The sequence below is a fragment of the Ciconia boyciana genome, chromosome 1, assembly GCF_034638445.1.
Source record: "Ciconia boyciana chromosome 1, ASM3463844v1, whole genome shotgun sequence".
Classification (NCBI taxonomy): Eukaryota; Metazoa; Chordata; class Aves; order Ciconiiformes; family Ciconiidae; genus Ciconia; species Ciconia boyciana.
Genome location: NC_132934.1, coordinates 162,681,605 through 162,707,801, shown reverse-complemented (window position 1 = coordinate 162,707,801; position 26,197 = coordinate 162,681,605). Strand labels below are relative to the sequence as shown.

The window sequence follows — 26,197 nt, the reverse complement described above, 5'->3', positions numbered from 1 at the left end:
TGCTTTGGTGATGCAGAAGATGGGAAGACCCAAGCGGCTCAGGCTAAGGAAAGTCTGCAACCCCCGTCTCCTGCTTCCCCAGTGCGTGCTGTAAAAAGACGGGGTGTGCCATGCAGGAGAGGGTCAAGAGCTCTGGTCCAGCTTTTAACTCAGCCATGTTTGAAGACAGCAGGTATGATCCCAGTACCCTTCACCGAGCCCCTCCAGTAACTTAGTGTAGGATGTGCCCTGGCTCCTGAACAGCAGCGGGACTACCTCCAGTTTCTTCTCAAGGTTATTGTACTTTTGAGCATGTGCTAGATCTGGGGCTAAGATCCACAGGGAATTTTGTATCTCAAAATGGGCAGGGCTACTGATTTCAGGCAATTTTGGGAACTAAGTGGTGCCAAGGTGCAGACAGTGAAAACCTGATTTCAGAGGTCAGAGTATGGCCCTGTGTTTTTATACATTAATATTGCTCTAAATCCATGAACCAGCTTTATACACTCAGTTTATGAAATTCATGTTTGTTTTGTGGGCAAGTTCATAAACCACATCTTTGGCTTAGGTATTTATTGGCAGCTCTCTTTCAGGCAAGCTAGCAAATCTACCTCACCCATTTCTAAGAGAGAACTGTTGTATTAACACGGGAGCACATGAATTTGGCAAGTGCATGCTCTGGGAGGATGCTACCCATAGTGCAAGTGACTATTGTGTTGTGACAACCTAAGCCAAATTCACTTACAGGTGGCTAAGATAGCTGCATGGTGGTTGCAAGGTAGACTTGTGCTAGAAACATGAGAAATTTTTAACACCTATTCCAGCACCATGTTATAAAAGGACAGATGACAATTCATGTTGCATCATGTCCTGGAACTTGCTGCACTGGGGGATTATTGACAAATGCACAACTCATCTTGTACTAAAAACCTGCATCAAAATAGTAGATTTAAGTGCTCAAGACAGTTGGTAGACATAGGGAGAAACTTTGAGCAGTTTTCAGAAATGAGCAGTTTTAGAGTGTCTTGTTAAATTCAGCAACAAACTCAGCAGACAGAAGCACAGGATTGAGAGATGACGCCAGAATTTGGAGTTGTGCTGCTAACCCACTTCACTTCGGCATCCATTAACCTTCCACCTTTTGGCCGTCCAGTCCATTGAGGACTGTCCTTGCTAGCTGCTTGAGGCAGAGACCGTACCCGATCTGTACTTCTGCAACTGCAGTGGTTCTTCCAACACAATTTTTTTGAAAACTATTTGAATTACTTTTTAACCCTTGTCATTGAAGCAAAAAGCTTGATCATGTAATCTGAGAGATCTCAGACCGCTGGTGGCCGGTAAAAACAAGCTGGAATGTATTATTCTGTGTTATACCTCCGAATGGAGGATTTTCAACCCTGCGAGTTGGCGATGCCACAAAGAGGTGTTTGGAGATTTCAGGCATGACCTGACTTAGCCCAGCGTTTCTGCTTTCAACCACACATTCACAGTCACGACAGACTTCTGCACGCTTCTGAGAAATGCCTTTTATTGTACGACGGTTGTCGTCAGGTGAACGTCAACAAAAGAAATCATTCCACAGCAGTAACAAAATCAAATTATTACACAAACGCAAAAAAAAACCCAAACCAAAACAAAACCAGAGTTAAAATGATGAAAAAGCGGTGTGCTGTTACACAATGTAAAACATATATAGAAAGCCACATTCTTCTGCTAAAGTGTCAGATGCACCAGCATGGGAAATAAGTGATTTCAACTCCCCCCCCCCCCCCCCAAAAAAAAAGAGGAAAACTTTAAAGTGAGATATTTCGAAGGGTCAGATTAACACAAAAAGCAGCACCTTCAGTAAAGTTTCTATACCATTTGGATCTTTTGTCCCCTTCTGGTTCTTTTTGCAATCTTATTTTAAACAAGTATTGGGAAGGTTAAAAGAAACCGTCAACATCACTTAACCAGCATTACTGATGTTGGTCAGAAGAAGGTCCTCCCTCTTCCAAAGGGCAATATGAATGGTATCACAGAAGACTGCGCCTATCTGGCAAATGAGCTCTGGTTCAGTTCACTAAAGAGAATTTTGCCCTTAAAATAAGCAAAACATGAGATAACCTACCCTTGAGAACTGTGTTGGTTTTGACTCTGCCAGTGGTCTTTTGAGGAGGGGTGGAGCAAAGATACACCAAAATGAATGTCTGAAGAACAATTCTTGAGATCAGAAGTAGAAGCTGTTCCTAGTCTTTTACACCAAACAGCCAACACTTCTGTAACTGATGATTTTCAGTGCTACTGTATAAAATCATATTTATTAGAAATAAGACTCTGGAATACTTTAAGGCACCTCATGGTGAAGAAATATTTTAAAGGTCTGAATAACTCAGAAGAGTGAGTTCTTTTACCAAGATCCCCAGGAAGGAATGTAGCTTATAGTAACCAGCTTTGCTATTTCCAAATAAAGCATGAAAAGTTTCAAAGTGGAAGTTTAGAACTATTTGGACTTTTCTTTAAAAGGAAACATAAAACACCTTGCCGGAAACATAATTTGTCCATTTAACAGACCAAGATTTTCAACAAAGGAAGGCCTTTCCCATCCCTGATCTGAGTTTTGCCATTCAGGTACGTTGCACTTTTTTACTCAGCTGAAATTTAATGGGTCAGTCAATCTTAACCAATAGTCATCTAAACAAAACAACTATCAACAACAAAACCAACAAAAGAATCTAAAAAACTATTTCCTGATTAAAATATTTTTGTTCCTTTAAACTAAAAAGATGAATATAATGCCAATGACAGACACGAATGACTTGCCATCAGTTGTTCTACTCAGCAATTTATGGCTTTCAAGTGTGATTTTGTAAAAAATTTTTCTCTTGTATTGATATTTGATACCTACAGCTAGTTAATGTCCTGCCAAAACATGTGAAGAAGCAGAATCAGCATTTTCAGAGATACCTAACATTTTTGTGCACTTTCAAAAAGCTACAGGATCAAATTAATTCTAGCTTATAGACTGATAGCTAGATCTGTCAGGGTCTCATACCAGTGAGTCTGCAGCAGGCAGCGTTTTGGAGCTCTGCTCTGAAATATAACTTACCATAGGTTCATTTCAGAGCTGAAATGAACTAAAACTGTAATTATACCCTTGGTTTACACATGCATATCTCCTCGGTTCTGATAAAAAAAATACAAACTCAAGGTATACAGCCAGGAGAACGTACTGTTCTCTTAGAGTATTTAAAAGTCGCAGTGTATTATACACCGTACTTACTCTCTTGTAAGAGCTAACTATTTAGAAATCAAAAGAATTCACTATTGTAAAACACAGACTCTGGATATGTCTACACTGCTCAATAAAAAAGGTAAACAAATGAGCTCAAGCATCAGACTCCATTAAGTGTCTACACTGCCTTACTGGTCAGCTCACCCTAGCTCTGTTTTGGACCACTCCAGCCAGGTCTCTCCATGACAAAGCTTGAGCAGAGTTTGGACATGGTTCACACCATGGATCCCTTCCAAAAAGGCAGCTGCAGACAAGACCATGCGAGGTTGAACTTGTTCATGCTACACAGCTCCCCAGCATTATCCCATCTGACTTTACGCACTCAAACACTTCTCTGCGCCTTCACATACCTCTGCAATACAAACACCACTCTACAGAGCTGCAGAATAGCCCCATCCTTAGCTCAGACAATTTGAATTGAAAAGGAAACCAAACCAAACCAAAAAGTGCTAGATGATAATTGTGTGCTAGCTCCATAGGGGGACCACATGAGCCCAGAGAAGACGAAGGGCTAAGAGATACAGAAAAGTGGATGTGGCTGGTGTGCTCTAAGAAGGATTAGCCATAAGAACTGCTTACATGAGCCAATCTGTGCCACATGGCTTTGGGGACAGGTAGTTGTCTCCAACCGTCTGCTATTTAGCACCAGATGTAGCACAAGCCTCACGCTGTGCATCAGTGCATGAAGTTCAGTTCCGCTGGTATCAATGGGATTTGTTATAGCGTAGGGTGCTACACACTGCCGAAGAAGTGTCAGAACCTGCCAAAAGAAAGCTAGGGACAAGAGCATTTCATTTTGTAACTTCCTGCTAATGACAGAAGAGGATGTTACCAGCAAAAAGGGACACCCAATGTCTGATTCTTCCCCCCACCCACCAGAGGAAGCTGGCTGGTAGCACTGCAGGTAATAAGAGGTCCTCCCTTCTCTCCCGGGATCTCACAGCAGGACAGCAAGCCTCTGAGCCTCACTGCAGGGAAGATGCTGCGACAGGGACATGAGGATTCTGCCTCTCACCAGCCTCTCACTGGTGGGCTGACTCCTGGGCAGGACAAAGTCCTTCCAGATGAGCCCTTGCACTGAGGCACAGGCTTTGGCCTCAATTTACTTCTCGACAAGGAGAGAGTAATTTTGTATTTGAATCAGTTATTTGCTGGTAGAACTGCTTGAAATGATAAACATTTGTGTTTGCCTTACTTTTAGACCACTGGGTGAACATTGGGTAAATATCATTTGTCTTACAAAGGTAATAGCAAGCACCTTCAGTATTTTTTTTTTAAAGCACAGTATTTTCCATGTCCTGAAGAGATCTGTTGCCTTTCAGTCTCTTCCGTGCTCTTCAAACAGTAAGATGAATAGGTTTATTTTCTACTGGACCTCAAAGAGTAGGTATCTCACTAAACATGAAAAAATCTGAAGCAGCATAGCACTTGCTTGATTTTCTTTTTAAGCATGGGAATAGTGCCCTTCTGTTAAAGTGCTTTGCTGAATCAGGCCATAACTTATGAATACTGCACCTCTCTCTCTCACTGCATTCCTCTCACTATCAGCAACAGCCATTCAAAACTACAGGTTGTACTTTCCTACCTATTCTGGTAGGATGGTAACTTCAAACAGCTTGAGTTCAACAGAACCCCCGATGTAAAACTTTAAATATACTAAGGTTACATATTTTTAACATATATCTAATGAATTTGTTGTGTACCCTGCAGTTACAGCTTTGGCTTGAAGGCACAAATATTAAGGCACAATAAATGCAAATAATGTATACATTTCAATGTGTTGTGTTGAAGATAACTTTGTACTACATGGTATTTAGGTATAATGACATGTCATTCAAACGTTTCCTCAAGTTATTTTAATACCTTTTTTTCCTTGATAACCTGGATAAAAAGAGGAATGTATGTTAAATTATTTAAATATTTCTTCAGTGCAAATGTGGTAATTTTCTTCTGAAGTATAGAAGATAGAGATTTATTTTTCAGCATTTGGATTTTAGCAAAATAAAACAAATATTTACATTCATCTTGAACAGCATTATTTGAATTATTTATCAAAAAAAGAGTATATAGTACTTTGCTATCAAAAAGAAAAAGTATTTTTGGCTTGTTCAATTCTTTTTTCTACCAACCTGCACAGCTACTTATGACAGGTAGAAAGACAGTTGCACTAGACAACGAAGTTGTACACTACCGAATCTGTTGTTTAGACATAGCTGTCGTGCTAAAGTGACACTGAAAAAATTTTGGTTTTGTTTGCTCTCAAAATATTTCCAAAAGAGAAAAAGGACACATTCCAATTTTTTTTAATAAGCTCCAAATATGCACCCTAGACCTGTTAGGTGTCCTGCACCTGTTTAAATAAAAGAGATCTCTACCACATAACTTTCAAATAAAAACTGAGTCTGCCTAATTTCTTCAGCAACACAAACATAATTAGTAGGAAAGGAAAACATATTGCACTGAAATTAAAGAAAGAGGGACAGTAAAAATTTTCTTCTCAGTATTAAATAGGAAGGATGTCCAGTGCAAAGAATCGCCCCCTCCCTTTCCTCTCCCGTTGACACTTGCAAACATCATCACTGAGTTTAGATGATCTCAGGTTTACATTCTATGGAAAACAGTTAAGGTTATTAGGAATCACAGTGCAGTTTCGGTTATGCATAATCCTGAGGAAGGATCCAAGGAGGAGTCTGTGGCAAGTTGACCATTCTGAACAACTTCTGGGTAATTCTTACTGAAGTACACCTAGGAAAAATATCAGATTCTGTGAGTAATTATGCATCAAACACCTTTTAGTTTCAAATAAAATTTCTGGATATAAATACAGTAGAAATAAATACATGTCCTTAAGGAATCCCAACAGGAACTTCAGGTTAGTGGCATTCAGTAACTGTGTGTCACTGAAAAATTAGTAAAATTACTATATGGTCTTACATTATAACAAAGAGTGAGAAAAATCCCACACAACCTGTAGATCCACTCAAATTCTGGTAATTCAGATAAATAGATATGTTTTATCACTTTACATTAAACTGATAAGTAAAATCATTTTACTAGCTCAAAACATGGAGATAAATTAAAAACAGGATGACAAAGAAGCTGTGAAATCTTGCGTCTGCACAAGGGTTTCTCATTTTCACACATAAAATGAACACAATGGATTTGGATGTTAATATCAGGTTGTAATCCCTATATTTTACAAACTATGATTGACAACCATTGAAACTTCGAGGTATATGTATGAAATATCCCAGTGTTTAATTTGTGCTGCAGAGCAGTTATAGGGCCTATAGAAATGTGATCTCTGGATAGTGAGCCACAATAATGAAAGAAGAAGCAAAAGCTTTAACAATGACTCAACCAAGCAACTTCTCTAAAATGTAAGATGATACCAAATAATAGCACAGTTCTTTGCCAAGCCTTTGATTTCATGAATTCTACCAATTTCTAGCTCAACTAGAAGAGATACAGGTTTCCTGATAAATGTATAATCAGAACATAAAGGAAATGAAATGCTGTCAAGTTTCACTGTTCCACAATCATCAGTTTTTAGTAGCTGTATCATATCTCTGTTCCTTGACAGATGCGCATAACAAAATGAAATAATGTCAAGACTTGTGTGCTCTTATCTAAAAATGTGTTTGGGTGAAAAAGGACTTCAAATGCAATTTTTTCAAAGAAGAATGTGAAAAGTTTTGTTTGAGTCTTTAAAAACAGAAAATACACTATCTTTCTGAAGCTGACACGTGTCATGAGTTAGGTCTCATAGTCAGACTGCTTTGACTACGGCTTATGAAACATTTCTCCAATTTATATTTGAGAGTGTTGTCAACAAAGTTCAGTTTGTTTGATAATAATGTCCTTTTCATTTATATGAATACATGTATAAGACACGCGGGATAAAAAAGAAATAGTAATTCTATAAATACATTCCTGTAAGTACCACTGTCATCTTTTGTGCACGCACGCTAACGCAGGATATATGCATCTTTACAAGTTTCAAAGAATATTAAGGTCTGATTTGAATCAACAAATGAATTGGAAGTCCTTTTAAGAGGCATTCCTCAGTAACCAGCCACGATCGGATGCAACGGTGGAAAGTTAATCAGGCGCCTGCCTGCACACACGCTGCAGAGACAGCAGCCCCAGTTGTGTATTCCCATCCCATTCCTGGTTTAAAACATAAAACTTTGGCATACTTTTAATGCAGCTTTTGAATGTGATTTTTTTTTTTAATGGAAAGTTAATAGAAAACCTTGGCACATTACTAGAGATGTAATGAAATGGCAGCTGCTTTTCAACTGTCTCATTGCAATTCTTCCCCTGAGCCCAATCCCTCAAGATATTAAATGCCTAAGTCTTTATACAAGTTTCTTCCACTGTCAACAGAGCTGCAACCTTTTTAAAAGTAATCACTGAAGTGAGATAACACCTAGTATTTTAATATTTACACATCTGTCATAGCTGTAAAATAAAATAACCCTTATTTTTCCCTCAAAGTACTCAAAACCTGATTGAGAGAAAACCAGCCCTATCCTGATGCCACCAAAGCTTGCGGAAAAGCCTCTCTCAATGCTGCCAAGGGCACAGAGAACACACCAACTTTTTTTTATTTGAATAACTGAGCACTTTTTTTTCCTTTCTAACTGTTTGATTACTATTTCTCACTTTCCCATAGGATTTTCTCCTAATAGCTTCTTGTAAACTGAGGAAAGATAAAAACATGGTCTCACGATGCCAAACACAACTCTACTGCAATCAGGCTCACAGGCTAGTTAACATATACTCAGCGGTCTCCAATTTGAGCTGTGCCTGCGTTGTTTTCTTTGACATTTGCACAAAAAATGGGGATACTGACTGACCAAGAGAGACATACAAATAGCAATGTTGGATCAATTCGGAAGCCTGAGCTAAGGTTCCAGCAATAGCTCAATTTGCAATGCTTAGCTAAGATGCCCACGAGATTTTTTTTTTTAAATTAGGTTTCTTCAAAGATGTCCAAGTTAGCCTTCCAATTTAAGATGTGTAGTCCCTCTTCATTTGCACTTAAAGGATATATGCAGAATTCATACTGTTCCAGAAAATGCATTTAAAGTCTCACCTTACTGAAAGAAGCTCTTGGTACAAGTTTGCTCTGCGCAAGATTCAGGTCCAAAATGCAATAAATCAAATAATCATTGCCAAAGCATGGCCACATTCCAAACCATTTTACTTAGCAGCCCACTGTAACGCCTTTTGAAAAGTATGTATATATGTCATATTACCATTTCTTTTTATGTGCAGCATGCTGTTTTTCAACAACAGAAAAAAAAGCTGTTCTTCATAAAAACAGTTCTTAATAACCACAGTAGGAATGTGTGAGACCAACAGCAATACATGTAACAGACTTACTAGTGTAAAAAGAAAAGCCATTGGAATCAGCTCTTCTGACTAAGCAACTTCTCTGAAAGTATGCATGAAGCACAAGGGACAGCAATAACAAAAACCTTGAATTAATGTCCAAGTCCTTTAAACAGAAAGAACTGTAACTGTGCTTCTGGGTAGCTGCTGACTGGAGATATAGTCTCTCGATTCCCATATTTTTGGGCTGAGTGTGGATAAGCACCATGCTTTGCATTCTTGGCAGATGCTAAAGCTTGTATCTGCCTTCTAGCTTGGGAGTTAGCAAACTTTTTCATCAAACCACATTTCAGCAGAGACTGGTTCCTGGATCTCTTCCCTTCCTGTATAAAATCACATAACATTGATGTGGTAACTGCAGATGACTATATGGGCAAGTAACATCAGGCAATTATTTTTATATATTTTGAATTATCTTTGAATGCAATTGTGCAATTGGGGAGGGCTGCAGGGAAGGAAGGAGAGACAGCATGACATGGCTAAATCTCTGCAGATGACAGCTGGACAGCCTCACCTCTTGCCATTCCAAGGATCAAGCCTTAGGAAGCTGGCCTTCACTTCACAGACAAACACTGGTCATATGAATTTGAAGCTATCCTTTTAAACATCATTTATATAACCTCTGAATTGTCATACACATACCATAAAATACATGGCTAACCCATTCCTTTCTAGTAATAAAATATAAGAAGCTACATTGCAGCAATGGTGACGGACAGCAGGACTCGTTACATAGCCTAGTTAAGGACAAAGCTGTTTCCTCAGTTCTGCAATTGGTACCACGCATGAATTTATAGTGTACGCTCTTAGCTACAAAGCTTCACTTGAGAAACTCTTTAAAAAAAAAGAGGTCTCAGCAGCTCTAAAAAAATTCTAAGAATACGAACAGACACAGAAATCTCTTCCCTAATCTTCAAAAAGTCCAGTAAAATAGCCTCCAGACATAAGAACACAGCCTCCATGACAGCACAATTTTTCATTTTTTTCCAACTTGCTGGAAATGTGTCTATTTTTACTAAGAAATAGCCAGGCACCTGCCATTTTTTTTCCTGTCTTCATGTGTTGCTTCCTGTCTATTGGTCTCCTGTTTCCCCAGGAAACAGTTTGGAGTTTGTGTTCCCCTAGCTCTGCTCCACTCATCCAGCAACCTGAGGAGAGGAAAGCATAAAGGCTAGAGATAAGACCTTTGTCTCTTGTCTTGAAAAGGCTCTCTTAGGTCACTACATGCCCAATATCAGTGCTTTACTTGCATGCTGAAAGTAAAGTTATGACTACGAAGCAACCTGCTGCCAAATTGAGCACTGCCAGTCTCAACTGAAGCAGTGCTGAAACTTCATTGGCACTGAGAGAAATAAAACCTTGTTCTGGACATCCTGTGTGGTAAATTATCAAGAAAAAAGAAATCAAGCCAAAAGCTAGGAAAAATGAGTTCCTCAATCACAGGTCAATTTTTTAATCTTATCTCTGCTTCAGCTTTCCATCTGAAAAGTAGAGATGATATAGCCTCACCTCAGAGGCATATTATGAAAATTAATCCATTGATGTTTCTTAAATACTTTGATTGCCAGAGGAATGCTCACAATTACATTAATAATTCTGTACTCAGAGTAGGATTTGAATAGTAAGCAGTAAATCAGGCACAGAGCCTTGTAGGGAACAAGGAGGCAACAAAACATTCAAAAGCTGTTTCTTAATTGAGCCCTGCTCATCCTATGTGCAGAACAGAGCAAGGGTACAAGAACGAAGTAAGAGAAAGCACACAAAAAATAACGTGATCACATCCCCAGAGACCATAATATAACGCACAGGTACTGAACCTCAAACTAAAATTTGATGGGCCCTTTTAAAAATATAGAAATAACAGATAAATGCTGGACTCTGCAGCCCTAACATGTTTTTACAGCAAGTTTTTCTAAGATCAATGCCCAGCACAGGTGAGTATGTCATATATTATTTACACTTACCATTTTGTGTACATACAGAAGGATGCAAGAAATCCAAACAGTCTTTCAACTCGGGGTATATAAATACACTTATCATTTGGAAGTTTGTGTACATCCCACTAAAAAAAGCACTGAAAATGATGGCTTTGCCTTGCAAAGCCTCCAGATTCTTTAGTGGAAGACTTACTATAACACTGAATATGCTAACTTGAGATAAACAAACTGCAGAGACAAACTTAATTATCCCTTCTTCTAAAATTACCCGTTTTGCTGTTTCAATCAGAGAAGCCGCTTCAGTCTTGCCCACTTGTTGCACCATTTTGTAAAACAAGCCATCTTGTTCTTGCAGCAAAATGTAAGGTTCACCATATTCTTTCAGTCTTCCTGCATCTAAAACCTGTTAAATCAGCAGAAACCAACATATTAACATAATTCAAAAACGAATGTTAAGAGACTACAAGCAAGGGGGGAATGTATGCACTTTAAGTGCTAAGATGAATCTTGTATCCTGAAAATGAAGTAAGTCCTCTTCAAACTAGCATAGCACTTTTTCAGTTTATAGACCTATTGTACAATTTTCGAGTGCCCTATAGCCATTCCACCTATATGAATCCAATGCAAAGTTATGCAGAATATGGAAATACAGCGTTTGTGAAGCCAACAAAGCAGATTATAAGATTCATTGTGTAAGAAAGAAACAGAGAGGCCTAAAATGGGCTCTGAAGTAAACAGCTGTGGGTAAAAACCACGCAATAACCACCGAGATGGTTAAGGGAGAATAAGTAGGTCTTTTGGATTAGAGGAGGTGAAGATGTAATTAAAGAAAATGAAGGTGTTGCTGAAAAGATAAACAATTTCTTGCATCAGTTTTTGCCAACTGCATATTAGAAAGATACTTACCCATAACCTATTCTTTCTACATAAAAAAAGATGAGATGCCACCAGGGACATAAGTACACAAAAGAGAGGAAGGGAGAAGGAAAAAACAACAGAAAAATTAAAACGGCATTAAGTCAGTAAGCCACAGAGGATATATACAGTGAAAAATATCAGAAAAATTTAATAATAAGCTGATTGAACCTCTAAGAAAATATTATCATACTAATGACTCTATTTAAGGACTGTGTGGTAGCAAATTTTGCATTTACATTTTGAAAATGCCTTATGGGATTCGTTCAGGGAACTTTTAGACTAGCATATATATTTTGAGATAAGATAGCAATTTAGTTAAAACAATCACTAAAACACAAGTAGAAGACACACAGATCACAGGTAGAATTTGTTCTCCATGGTTTTAGCAAAAGAAAATTGTACCTCCCAAATCTGATACAATTCTTAATGCACCAGAAGAAAACTAAAGGAGAAATAGTTTATATGGATTTCCAGAAAGGTATCTGGTGTAACTAAATAGCTGTGCTACAAGGGACAAAAATTTTTCAAGATCCTGGACAGAAAACAGAGATTAGAAATAAACAGTGCATTTTTCTTTGTGGAAAGCTGAACAGGTAGGAACTGGTGGGAAGCACATCGTTCTGGCATATGTGGCAGCTACGTACGTGTTATCCATCAGAAAAAGGAGTAATCAGAAAAGTGACAAACCTGCAAATAACACAAAAATGTGCAGGTAAGTCTAGACCAGAGGAGATTCAGATACACCTAACTAACCTAAGAGAATGAGAAACACAATAGCAGGGAAAAGTCAATATTGACAAATGCAATGCACTCAAATACTTAACTGGCTTATAAATTAATGGTATTGACTCAAGAAAGAGATTTGGGTATCAGGCTACAAGTTCAGTACTTTAGTCCATGTGTAGGAACAGTGAAGTTAAAAAAGAAAAAAAAAAGGAGAAAGAATTTATGTGAGAAAACAGAGTAATTCAGAAAATATTTTTGTTCTTATATAAATAAAAAACTGAATACACATGGCATACTATTGAAAAAGATATTGCCACAACAGAGGGACTTCAAGGACTCATAAACCAAGCCATAATTGTGGTGTACACGCTTGGGGGGGAGATCTAAAAAACTGGAGCTGTTGATTTCAGGAAAGAAATGAATAAAAGGTATTATGAGGACAACCTCCAAAATAACAAAAATAGTTTGCAAACTTCTTTTTGAAAGAAGAAACTCCAATAAGCTTGGAGACAAATTCAAAGTCCTGTGAGGAAACTTTCAAACGTGCGCTTTGCCTGTGCTGCTCCTTAAAGCAAAACATCCTGATGGCCAAGAGCTCGGCAGATCTCCAAACGGCCTGGACCCCTGCTAATGACAAAACCCGCAGTGAAGTAGGAGAGCTGAGCTGATCCCCTTGCCTGCACCGGTGTGAAAATTACAGACTGCCAAGATCGCTGTCCGCTTGTTTGACACCAGGGACCTGGCGCCAGGTGCCCATTCCTTCGCTTCCGGTTCAATCAAGTACATGGCATTTGAATGGAAAATAACTGAGCCAACAACAGCAGCATAATTACATCTAATTTTATAAATTAGACGAATTGAAACACAGAAACCTATAAGAAGTTATTTGCTATTTTCAAAAGCCCGTATCTTAGCGCACACAGCTTACACTATGATTTTCCTTTGCAAGCGATTTCCAGTACTGTTTGGTATATAGCTGAAGAAAGTGCTCGTGGAAAAATTTTAAAATATTAGTAATGTTGCATAGCACAATATATAGTCATTTTACATACAGTAGATGCAGTATTTCACCTGCAAAGGTATACTTGCGCACATGTTGATTTTTCAGTGAGCTTAGTCCTATCCCACTTAATCTGAATATTTAAGGATTAATTACAAATACAATTTTAATCACAATCTTTTATATACTACAGTATGTCACAGTTAAGGACAGCTTCCTTAAAAATGCATTAAAATTAATTCATCATATACAGTTCAACATAACAATTAAATTGGGGTGCCACAGCATGAGACATGTCTGGTGCCTTGAATGAGTAAAGTTTTTTTCAGCGTAGCACTAGATTATGTAACCACTCCTTAAGAAAGAAAACAAAAAGCATCTTCATTAATTCTGTCTTTCACAAGTAAAGAACTACAGTAGAAAAGTAGAGGGTTTTTTAAAATGTGTATTACAGCGGTATTCGAATTTTAACACTAATTTTGCAAATATCTGGGACAACCACAAACACGAACAATCTTTCTCCTCCAGAGAACCTGGGAGGGAAAAAGGAAAAATTTATTCTTCCTTGACAAGTTTTAAACAGCCAAGTCCAGAAGATGAACAGATAGAGTGAACGATTTGTGTCTAGAAAAATTCCATTCACATTTTAAACAAATCATTAATCTATTCATATCCTTTCTTGGGGAATAAAAACAAACTTGTGTTATGAAAATAGACAGAACAAACAGAGGGAAAACAAGCCATGTTCCTTTTTTTAAGAATCCGAAATGAAAAATAAAGAATGCAACTGAACAGACAATATCGTTCCTACAAGTCAGGAATACTCTATAAACCCTGTTCACCAAGGAAAAACACTGTTTCTACTAACTGCTGTCATCTACGAGACAATGGAGAAAATTTAAGCTGATTTACTTGGTAGTTATACATTTATATATTTATACATTTATTAAAAAGCGCTTAGACAAAGAGATAGGTACTCTTCTTTGAAGAAATATGTGATGATAAAATTTAAATAAATAAATAGGTACTTTGGCTAAGGCTTTGCATACTCTTACTCACTGACTCCAAGCCAAATTAAAATCATTAAGACTTCAAAAAGCCAGCTAATCATTCAGGAAAGGTGGAATCTGGTGTTTACCAGCCACATATTTTCTGATCAACTTGCATGCAATGCTTATCACTGCACAATACGACCGAATTGAACCCAGATGAGTTCCAAGGCAGTTGTACCAGTGGAACTTGATACAGAAAAGCCAGAGAAGCTTGTAGCTGGTGAAATCAGATTGGCAGGGTGATTATGGAGGACACACGCGGGAGCACGGGACTCTGAATCAGACTGGGATTTTGTTACAGACTTTAACGCAGATATTGAGAGAGGGGGATTTTGGACAAATCATTCAACTTTTCAGCTCCTCGGTCTGACTCTTTGTAAAATACACCAAATAAAGACTCATAATCATTCTGTGGGAGTTAACTGCCTGTGAAATACTTAGACAACCCAGTGCAAAATAAAAACAAACACAAAAAAGCTATATAAACCCAAAGCAGTCATACGTAAACAAGGGCCAGATTCTCCACTGTCTTGCACTGGCAGCTTATTTTACCTCGCCTGCACTGTTCTTGCCTTTGTAGTCACGTCCTCATGACTTCAATGGGATTTTCTCAAGTGGAAGAGTAAACTCCAACAGTACAAAATTTACAAAATTGGCTGCTGGTGATCATGCAAAAGAAAGCACGCAGGAAAATTCTTATTCAATGGAATTTGCTCACATCCTTGCATAAGGTGAAACTGCTCCTTATTTATAGCTATCCCAATTATCCTTACTCAAGCAGCACTACTCAGACATCTAAGTTCAAACAGGGCTCAAATACTATATTCTTCTTGTGTAAGATCCTCTCATGCCACCTAGTTCCACTCCATCTAACATTTCATCCTGGCTGAATAGCCTGGGGCAGTGACTGCTCGTCCCAGTTGTGATTTTTTTCAGAAGAATAAGCACCATCTTGGGTAGAAGGCAACATAGTTTTGAATGGCACTTTTTTTGCCATAGAGGCACAGAATAACATAGAAAGAGTGAGATTAAAAACATGGCAGGAATAGACAGAGAAACAAAAGAGAAGTATTTGAATTTGACTGACCTGCAAGGGCAAACAGGAAAACGAAGTATTACCCATTTAAGTGTGTTGTTTATGTTAATGCTAGCTAGCACAGAAGGACTATTTGCCTATGACACAAAAATGTTGCTGAACTAAATTTGTATAATATTTGGCAACTACAAAATAGTTGTCCATTTTGCCTCATCTCTACTCTACCAGGGTATCTACCTCCACTTTGCCTAGGTCCCCCCCCGCCCCCAAACCTCAAACTCTGCAGTATTTCCATTCCACAGCCTCATAGTTTAATGTATTAACCATGACAAAAAAGCAGGGGAGGAAAGACAAAAAGGAAAACATAAAATGGCGAAAAAGAAATCACAGACCCATTCCACAAAGAAAACAGAGAAACAAGACAATGAATGATGAGGATACTACATCAAGATAGTCCAGTTTCCAGCAGAGACCTAGGCAGCAGGACCAGGACAGCACCTTTTCTCCCTGATGATTCCTGCAACTCATCTATATTGTTCTGTTGCACAGGACTTTGGAAAAGCAAACATTCCTTTTGTAAGTGAATTTAAAATCTTCTTTGTGGATTAATGTAAGTAAAAGAAGTGTCATTAGCCACAGAATGAGAAAGAACATGGACCCTTAAAAACACTGTAACAAATACCATGTACTTACGGCTATCCATAGACACAAAAAAGAAAGTTCTAAATCCTGCATTTTCTAACTTTCAGCAACAAAAGCAGACAAACCAAGAGAACAATAGTTATAAAACATTCTGAGAAAAAAAAACAGTCCAAGGTTGGAAGTGTTCAGCAACAGAGGAGGGGGGCATGGGAATTTATTTCAATTATTATTGAGGAATGACTAGTATTCCTATTCACGTTCATCTTCACCATAAAGCCAGAGGGAAAATGGGACATTTAAGAGTTGATCATAAATGTTTTTATTTCCTATTCAAAAGGAAAATAATTCAAGCAAATTATCTCCTAGGGAATACATCTGATTTAATTTAGACTTGGAGAAGACATCACCAAACAACAAAATTATTATTAAAGTTCAAAACTCCGCTAGGAGTACAACTTTGAACAATGTTTTCCTCAGAGAGCATACATCAAGATGATCTTCAATAAAGTCCTGGGAAGAGGAGAATATTCAGGAGATGCTTCTGTTACATCATATTATAAGAAATATATTTATCCAAGACAATACATAGCTTTGTGGGAAAGAGTCAACAGCCTGTGCTCCAGTTGGCATTAAGTTCAGATGCAAGCACGTTCTGTCTCTTCCGTCTCATCATGGTTTGTCAAAACAGATTAGAAACACGTACATACTTCTCTGAAGAATCATTTCTACATATCAACCTATCTAAACAGGTTTGTGAACATCGAAGAACATTGAGAAGGCTGCAAATATAACTCAGGAACAATTTTAAAGGGTGTTTTTTTCTTTTTTAAAGGGTTTTTCTCCCCCACTCCACCCCCCGCCCCCTTTTTTTTAAATTTTTGGTGGTGGAGCTTTGTTTGGCTGTCTTTTGGCTTTTTGTTTTGGTTTTTTTTTAGTCTTCAGGTTTAATCTAAGCATTCCCCAAGCTCCTTCAGGGTTCCTATACAAATTACTCTACCAGTAACTCCAGACAAATTTGGTGTCAAATAACGTACATTTCATATATCGTGTGTAAAAACAAAGCAAAGCACACTTGGGCATTTACCTTCTTATAATCTGAATTATTATTTTCAGACTTTCCAAATATTTCACCTCAGCAGAGCTTAACTTTGCTGTAACAATGCCAAATCTGCCACTGGTCACTGGGATTTGACATGTACCCCCTGCTCACTTCCCCCGCTTCACAGAAAAGGCTACTTCAAACATTTTGTTCTGTAACCAGAAATAGTGGATTTCTTTAAACTGAAATTACTATTGAGCTATAACTTCGGGAAAATTGAGCATGCAACGCTGCCTGGTAAATTGTTCCACATATAAGTTATTGTTACTTTTCTTGCAGAGGCTTAAAAATCTACCTTCTTTTTCTCCATCTGATGGCATGCCACTGTAAGCTGGCTGGAATGTTGTGGGAAAAAATACCAATTATGTATGTAGTAATGAGTCTTATTCTACTGATAATCATTCGATATTAACTCCTTCTGTATCTTGTTGGAGGAGAGCAGCCTGTTAACCAGTCACTGCAGATGTTTTTTGTATTGTTCAGCTTGCTCACCTCAAAACATCTGATATACCAGTGCAAGTTTAACCTTTCCCTTAGACAGTATAAAGGGACCTCATGCCGGTTCTTACCAACAGCTGTACCTGCTGACAAAACTCCCCCTTGGTCAATCAGTAATGACTGTTTCCATCACTGTAAAGCCACATTTCTCAATCGGGATTGCAGAATGGCTCAAATGTGGCCCTGAAGTGATAGAAGATATACTTCAGCTTAAGAAATCCCACTCTTTAATAAGGCTTTTGAGGGTTTTAGAAAGTTAGATAAGCTACAAGGATATTATACTTTTCAAGAGGTTAAGGAATATTGTTGCAGACGACTGGGCATGTCTCCTGGTTTTATCAGTTTCTGATGACAATGAACTTGTGGCTCAGCTGCCGTGCACACAGTTTTACCTTATCAGAAACTCTCTGCTCAAAGCATCAGCCACCAGCATATCCTGTGCTAATTTGCTTTTAAACAGTAATATAGTATTTCTGAGAGCGCAAAAAATCATTCTCTAAAGATGTGTTAGTATTTCTAGTATGGTCTGGATTCCATACCATTGTCTTTGAAGAAACATCATCCACCCGTCCTGTCCTTATACTGATGGAAACACATTCACACACAAAAGCCTGACACAATGAGAGATTAAGGTTCATCAAACATTGGCTTCACTTCCTGCAGTAATTCAAATCCAGCTCTTCATTTGAATGCTCCCAGCTGAAGTACTGCCTCAATAATTAGTTGTTTTATTTAGGCAAAAGAAGAATCTTGTTGGGCAGACCTCTTGAAATGGGAGCAGCTTTTAAGAACTCAAAGATGCCAATGTTTTGGAGAGGTGTGGCTTAAAACTGGCAGAGATGATCAACAATCCTACTGTCTTTTCAAGCTCATTGGGATTTTGACTCATTTTAGAGACAGCTGGGCCAGATGTCATATTTACAACTGTCGTAGACACTTTATTTCAGCCGACAACACTTGCTCGGATACATGACCACGGCACATAGCTCAGTATTTTACGCAAAACCTGGCCTAAACATCAATATAGTATCTTCTCTTAATGGTAACAATGCATAAATTAGTCAGCTTTGAAAACAATGTGTTCACTGTTGATATTTGTTGAAGTCAATTATTAAATTCCAAGAAAGAACATGGAAGGATCTGGTTTTCCCTTGTGGTTTGCTAAACATCAACCCAGTTTCAGAGGATCTGGGAATGGTGGAAATTGCCTTTGCTCAGATTCAAGACAAAACTGATCATTTTGGAAAAAAATCACTTGCTAAATGTTCAGCTCTTCCAGAAACTCTGCAAGTCTTGAGTTACCAAATTAAAAGAGAAACCTAATGGTTCCCAGGCCCTTTGCTCTTCATCAGTTGGCCAGATGGGCTCCAGCACAGCCAACAGCCAAGTAGGTAGGTTGGCATTAATCACACATAACATCTGGTGGAACTAATAAAAACTCCAAAGAGTCTCCCTGAAATATTTCATCAGTGCTTATAGTTAAGTGTTGAGATCTTTCCTAAGTTTTCACATTTGATTGCTTGGATCCTGAAAATCTGGCCATCCAGACAATTTACCAGTCACCTTGCAGAACACATGTACACAAGCAATGTTTTTGCTGTGTACATACTGATAGTGATATTCAGGTATGCTGAGAGCAAGTATTCTTTCACCTCCCCTCTGCAAGGCATCTCACCTATCACCATTAAGTTCTATCTTCTGCTCTATGCAGGTCCCTTTCTGTGACTATCCTTCATATTCTTATCTTCACATTTCTTTACCCAAGAGACTTTGGTCCCACAGCACAGCTGGGATTTTTCTTAGTTTGAAAAAAAAAAAAAAATTTAGTTCTAATATTCCCTAGTCCATATTGTCAAGACAGAGGCTTAGTCAAAAAAGGAGTTTTATTAGTGTTTGTTCCTTTTGAATAATGACAGCAGGTGCATAAACATGAATGTAGCAACTCTACTGTGGATTACTAGATTCAGATTCACAAGATACTATAAGGTTTCTACGAAGAATTAGGTGCCTAAGTATCTTGGGAGACCTGATCCCTAGTTTTGAAAATTTGGCTTTCATTCAAGCTACTATAATCCATTAAGCCCCCTTTATATTCTTTTAACAGAACAGACTTCAATAGTACAAGTATAATATCCAATAATATTTCACCACACTCCAGATACTGTGCTAATATAAGGTCAAAAAACCCTCTTAGCTCTGTGTTACAGAACAAAAAAAAAATACCGATTTTATACCCCTGCAGTTCTCCTAATTTAGAATTTTGAAGGACCAAACAACAGCTCTGAATGTAGCTCTAACTACTTCTACTTTTCACACAGTTTCATATTTTATCATCCCAGGCTCCAGGAAAATTTATGGTCTTGCCGATTGACCTCTCTTAGACATCTTACGTACTTGAGGGCCTGTATCTGACAGCAGGTAGCTCACCACCAAAGAAACAGTCCTACACGTACATACTTAAGATGAGAGAGTCAACACTAAAGGCAACACACATAGTTTTCACAAAGAACTGTTCTACAACTAGGACTGCACATTTCTGTATCATGTGAATTGCATAATCCCCCCTAAACAAAATGTCTAAGATGTACTGTAACACACATCTGTTTTCCAGCAGTGATATTTACATAAGTGGCAAAAAAGCCACCAAAAGAGCCAATAGACCACAGCATTTATGGCTTTAACTTAGTATTACTAATTTAAGTGTATCACCACTACCTTCCTATGTTCTCCACATCTCCATCTGAAGCTGGGCCACTGCAGCAAAAGCTCACACGAAGGTATCAGTAGGGCGGCTGAGGCTCCCCCACTCCTTCAAGAGCTCTGCTTCTCACTGGGCTGCAGACTCAGACTCCCACATGATTCTCCCACTAGCTCCATGACTCTTACATTTCTGGCAGCACAATGCTTCAAAAGGAAGGGTGGAGACTAGCCTTAACCTGACTGCCCTGTGTAGTCTGGTGGGTACAGCATCTTCCTGAGAATGGGAAGCATGGCATCCAGACCTCCTCAGACAGAGGACAATGTAGAGCACAGATTTCTGCACTTCCTGGAAGAATGCTGTCATCCCCATGCTAAGGAAAGGTAGCATTGCCATCACTATCATGTTTGCTTAGGTGTCTATTGACACCATTGCCTCATCTCCAGCTGGATGGATGAAGGATACTCATGTGCAATACTGGGTCAGATACCAGAACTCCAGAGAGAGACAAGCACTCAGACCTTGCACAGCATTTTCTGTCTAGCTGTAGGTGACCCCTTTCACCATGCAAACTGCCTAGTGTCTCTCCAGAGCTTCCCCTTTGCTTTCAAGATGTTTACACCTACTCTTGGTGGACTGATTGCCCTGCTGAGGTTAGATGTCTACAGTGCATGAAACATAGTGCCTGATTTATGAGGCCCAGATGTTCCACCATGGTAAACATAACATCAGAAAAATGAGAACAACTGAACGAAGGAGGCTTACCGGAAAGATGTGGGAAGTAATTTTCTATTGACCAAAAAAACAACTTAAGTCTGGCTGTGAAGTACATTGTATTGTTACCCTGAATATTAGTCATTTCAGAATGTAACCACAACAGGTTTTCCCATAAATAAATCAAATCTCTTCCCATGATTCTCTTCATCAAAAACTTCCTATTTGAATGACAGTTTTTAATTACTAGATCAAGTTCTGCTTGCATAAAGAGTTTCCATTTCAAAGAAGTATTGCACTGATATGAAAAGTCTCTATGGAGAAACATCCTTGTCATTGGAAAATGCACAAGTTTTGACTACTCTGTGGCTTTCCTACAGAGAGACCACGGCATAGCATATAAAGTAAACAACCGCATCAGGCTCTTGCCAGATGCATATACTTAATTTGCTACTGATCCACTATGTCCCTGGTTGAGCCTCAGTTTCTGTATGCTTCTGTTTTCCCCTCTGTAAAACACAGTTTCTAAAAAGTATTTCTCAACCTAGAGAAGGCAGCAGAGAGGAGGGGGAGGAGTGGGTGATGGGGATTTTACTAGATCCTGCTGGAAGTCTTGGGAATGGTGCCTCTTGGCTGCCCCAGGCTGCTCCTGGCTGGGTTTGGTGAGCTGCAGATGCAATTTACCTAAAGGGCCCTCACCCTCTAAGGTGAGGACAGGACCGGGAAGCAGCTATTGTGGTGGTGGGGAAACTATGTGGAATGAGGGGCCAGTGGAGCAAGCCTGAGCTGAGCTTCTGCCAGGATTATTTGCCATCACAGAAGAGGCAACTGCAGCATTGATCCCATCCTCCCCTTCTGCCAGGGAGCAGGGTGGCTGCCGGTGCCAAAGAGCTAGAACAAGTACTGCTAGCACCTGACGGGAGGAGTTACAACTTGGGTTCTCAAACTAATGAAGAAAAAGGAATAAGAAAATGTCCTATGAGACTCTGGAGCAGCACGGAAGGAAGAAAAGAAAAAAGAAAAAAAAAAAGGGTTTGAAAACCACTGGATTATAATTTTATGGTAGTATTATTTGATGGTCTGATTTAACAAGTCTTTCCAACTTTGGTTCCAAAGATTGTATGGATACTTCCCTATCTCACCCAGGTGTTTGAAGTTTAATTAATTAATGTTTGTAAAGAGCGTTACAATTTCCAGATGAAAGGTCCTATGCAAGTGCAATGTAGTATTACTCACTGAGGTGATTAGGTTAGAGAGTATCACGTTACACAATACAGCTCTTCCCTCAATGATTTTAAGCGTTTGAAGTTCTGATACAATGTGTTTATCACTAAGATAGATATAATGGAAATACTCTTAAGGCGTGACCTGGATTATGAAACCAGAGGTATGGTTTTGGGAATAGAACAAACGAGAATTAAAACAACTCCTGAGGCCAGATTTGTCTACAGTTGTATAAAATGTATTCTGTTCTTCCTTTTTTTCCTCTTCCAGTAGGCTTTTCTTCTCTTCTAAAATAGAACCGGTTATTACGATGGGTGTGAGCAGACATGCAACAGTTCACATTCAGTTCCTATTTCCATACTCATCCAACTTGACATTTTCTCATGACTTTCTCAAAATTATTTTCTGTTCTAATTTTTTTTTTTTAAATGTTTGGATTAACCCTAAAGGTGAACATTTCTTTTTGGAAAGTTCTGCTTTAACCAGCAATTAAATTGAATTAAATCAAAAGCTTATAGAGAACGCCAAACTGGAGATTGCAGTCAATACGTTTAAGACAGGGCTGACATTCAAAGCTATTTAGATCTAGACAGGCTAAAGGAATAGGTCATCATGAACTTCATGACACTCAACAATGACAGATGCAAAGTCCTGAATCTGGAATGGACTGACCCCCTGTATCAGTACCAGTTGGGGAGTAACTGCCTGGGCATCAGCTGTGCTTGAAAAGGAGGTGGGGTCCTGGTGTTCAGTAAGCTAAAGAGGAGTCAAGCAAGCGTGCCATGGGTATCAACAGGAGTGCAGATCAAGGGAATTGCTTTATGCAGTGCTTATCAGATCAGATCCGGAATATGGTGACCAGTTTTGGCCCCTCAGTACAAGAAAGATGAGGGTAAACTGGAGCAAGTTCGAAATAGGGTCACCAGGGTGGTCTGGACTGGAGCACTTGACCTATGAGGAGAGGCTGATGGAGCAGGGCTTGTTCACCCTGGAGAACAGATGACTTCAGGGACTTAACAGCAATCTTCCCATACCTACAAGGAAGTTACTGAGAAGACAGAAGCAGGCTCTTTAGCGAGATACACAGTGGGAAAACAAGAAACAATTGCCATAAACTGAAGAGAGACTTCAACTGGATATAAGGAAAAAAAGATTTTGTGGCAGATAATTAAGCATTGGGGCAGGTTGCCCAGAGAGACTGTGGAATCTCCATCTTTCAAGATTTTCAAGACCCAATTGGAAAAAGCCCGAAGCAACCTGATCTGACATTAGTGCTGACCCTGCTTTGAGCAGGAGGTTAGACTAGAGACCTCCTGAGGTTCCTTTCAATCTGATTCAATGGGAAGGGAGGGAAACCATAGTTTATGTTCAGGTTATGTATACCTGTTCAGGAATGGGCTTGGACTTTTGTGATTAAGAGAGTTGAACAAGTTTGCTCAAAATTTGTCTGAAAAATAACTTTACTCATTATTTGTCAAAAGACAATTGTTAATAGTCCACCTGCCAGGTTCCACCTTTGTTCTTCTTCCCTCACTTTCTAAGAAACTTACCATGACAGCAAACAACAGAGACTTGGGATGGCTTATAAATGAAGGCATTAGTGCACCTAGAGGTCTCAGTTAAAGAAGAAACAAACCCAGGGTTTTTAATAATACCAGGTAATGGAAGAACAATGCACTTCAGTTTGTGCATTTTTACTCTTAAAAAAGAATCTGCATCAAGATAAATTTGTGAATTACTAAAACACATTATTGGCTAACCAAATTTTAAAATACACTGAAAGCCTTCTTTAGCTCACTCTTCTCAATTTTTGTGATATTTAAGTAAAAGGTTAAATTTCCATGAATGCTGTTTTTATTGTTAAAGGCACGCATTAATAGTTAGTCTTCTAGAGGGATATTCTTTTTCCTTGCATTTTTAACACACATTTTTCTTATTCTTCCAAAATTCTGCTATATTCCCACTCAGAGCTACATGCCTGAGTAAACCAAGTAATTAAAAGTGTAACAAAAGCACACCTGCCATAACTCTGATCATTCTAAATATGCAATCATATTTCTGATTTGTCTGGAAACAGAATCAATAACCGAATAAGGATGTAAAGAAAACAGGGTTGTTAAGGGGTCACATGTCAGTTTCCTCCTTTTTTCTGTCCTATGCTTCTCACCCTCCTCTCTCCTCAAAAAATTACAGAAATCTGTGAGAAGATCAAAATGGAGCAATATAAAAAGATGAAAAATATTTAAGACTTACTAATGACTGGGGACTCAAAGGCACATCTTCTCGCAAATCTGTTCCTTAATACTCTAAAGAGGTCAAAGGCTTTCAAAAAAGACTGTATTAGACAATGTATGAACATAAATGGACTTTTGGGAAACTAGAAATCTTAATAGTGGCTAAACTGAAACAACATAAGGTTAAGAATAATGTACAGACTCTAAAAATGCAGTCAAGTAGCTATATAGTTGGTAATAATACTGAGCAGTTTGGAGAGAAGGGTGATTTCTATGCTTTGTTCCAATAATTTTTGGCAAAAAAGTAAATAAAACATCTAGTTTTCATTACAACTGCATGATATTAAAGGTAAAACTAAGAAAACATCTTCATGGAAAGAGCATTCTGTGCATCACATGTTAATGGTAGTTAATGAACCAAAACCCACAGAAATGCCTTTGGACAGCTAACAAACACACACAGCTATTAATTAGGTCACAGTTGTTTCCTCACAAATCTTTTGTTCACTTTAGTTGTAGAAAACACCAACATATCCATTAGACCTGTGGGGAGGTATTCACCAGTGAAGAAAATATTTATTTATTATACGTTAAATGCTTGCAATTATATGACTACTTATGGCAGTTCTGCTGGTTTCTCTCTTTGTAAGTAAACTATAATCACTCAGTTCACAATCTATTCTACTCCTCAGAACACCACTCACCTCAGTAGATCCAATTGTTTCATTTTGTGTACTTCAGGCAACCATTGTAACTCAGTCACAGATTTTAAAATGTTTTGAGCATCCAGTAAAAAAAACATGGAAAGAATTAACATGCTTCATTTTCACAAAACAGAAGTTGAAGAAAGTTGTTTTTTTTTTTAAGGTTACCACTGAGAGGTGATTTCTGCTTGAAGGGTAATTTCTGCTTGAAGCCTAGTTAAATTTGAATTCCACTCATGAACATGGTTTGTCCACTACGTCAGTTACTTCATTAACTGGCTGTGAAGAAAATGCTTGCAAAGGGCTCCTGTTCCTACTGCAGAAAATTGCAAAACTGCAGGCTGCACATCATTTCAAGGACACAAACCAGCCTGATTTCTTGAGAGCCTAGGGAAGACCATTGCCTTTATGAAAATAATCAACAAGTACTTCCTAATTTCTATGTGTGTGCAATGCACCGTGGGGCAGACAAAATGGCAGAGAGGGTATTTCACAGTGGCAGAGTATATCACTGCTCTGTTGGGAACAAAGATGGCAGAGGCTGCTGGATTGGTAGTGCTTCATCTTTTCTGTTTGAACCTTACTTTAGAAAGCTGGCCATATTCATTACCTCACCGGTCTAGTTCCACTTCTCCCACCACCACCCTTGCCCCAGGGCAGTAGCTGCCTCCTTACCTCCATGTCTCCTGCCCCAGAACTTCTACCACTTCCTCCTCACACATCCCACACCACTAACTATTGTCACTGCCTCCCTCAGCCCACCGAGACTGAATTAATAAACCTGACTGAATCCAGCTGACTCTGTCCAGAGCCTCTTGGGTGTGTCTTCACAGGCTTCTAGTGCTGGCAGAGTTTATTTGCTCAGGTCTGCTGCTGTGCCTCACCTGCAATGAGTTCATGCCTCGCAGGTTGGAAACCACAGGGCCAGACAATGTAAGAAGTCTTTTCAGGTCACCACTTCTACAGTTTTATGAGTTGCCAATCACAGTAACTAGGATAACTAGGTTAACTAGGATAAGTCTAAAGTACAACTTAAACCTCTGCCCACTTTTGGATCAAAAC

At 38.7% G+C, this 26,197-nt stretch overlaps 1 protein-coding gene across 1 annotated transcript in view; it reads right to left on the bottom strand.

Moving 5' to 3' along the window:
• Positions 1-1,496: 1,496 nt before the first annotated feature.
• The window catches only part of ABCC4 (ATP binding cassette subfamily C member 4 (PEL blood group)), a 156,930-nt gene continuing 132,229 nt past the window's right edge, over positions 1,497-26,197 (bottom strand). Inside the window, exons 30-31 of the mRNA XM_072849978.1 lie at positions 10,859-10,993; positions 1,497-5,998 (exon numbers count right to left, since the gene is read on the bottom strand). Of these exons, the coding sequence (XP_072706079.1) occupies positions 5,891-5,998; positions 10,859-10,993 (243 nt within the window). The 3' untranslated portion in view covers positions 1,497-5,890. The remainder of the gene's footprint in view (positions 5,999-10,858; positions 10,994-26,197) is intronic.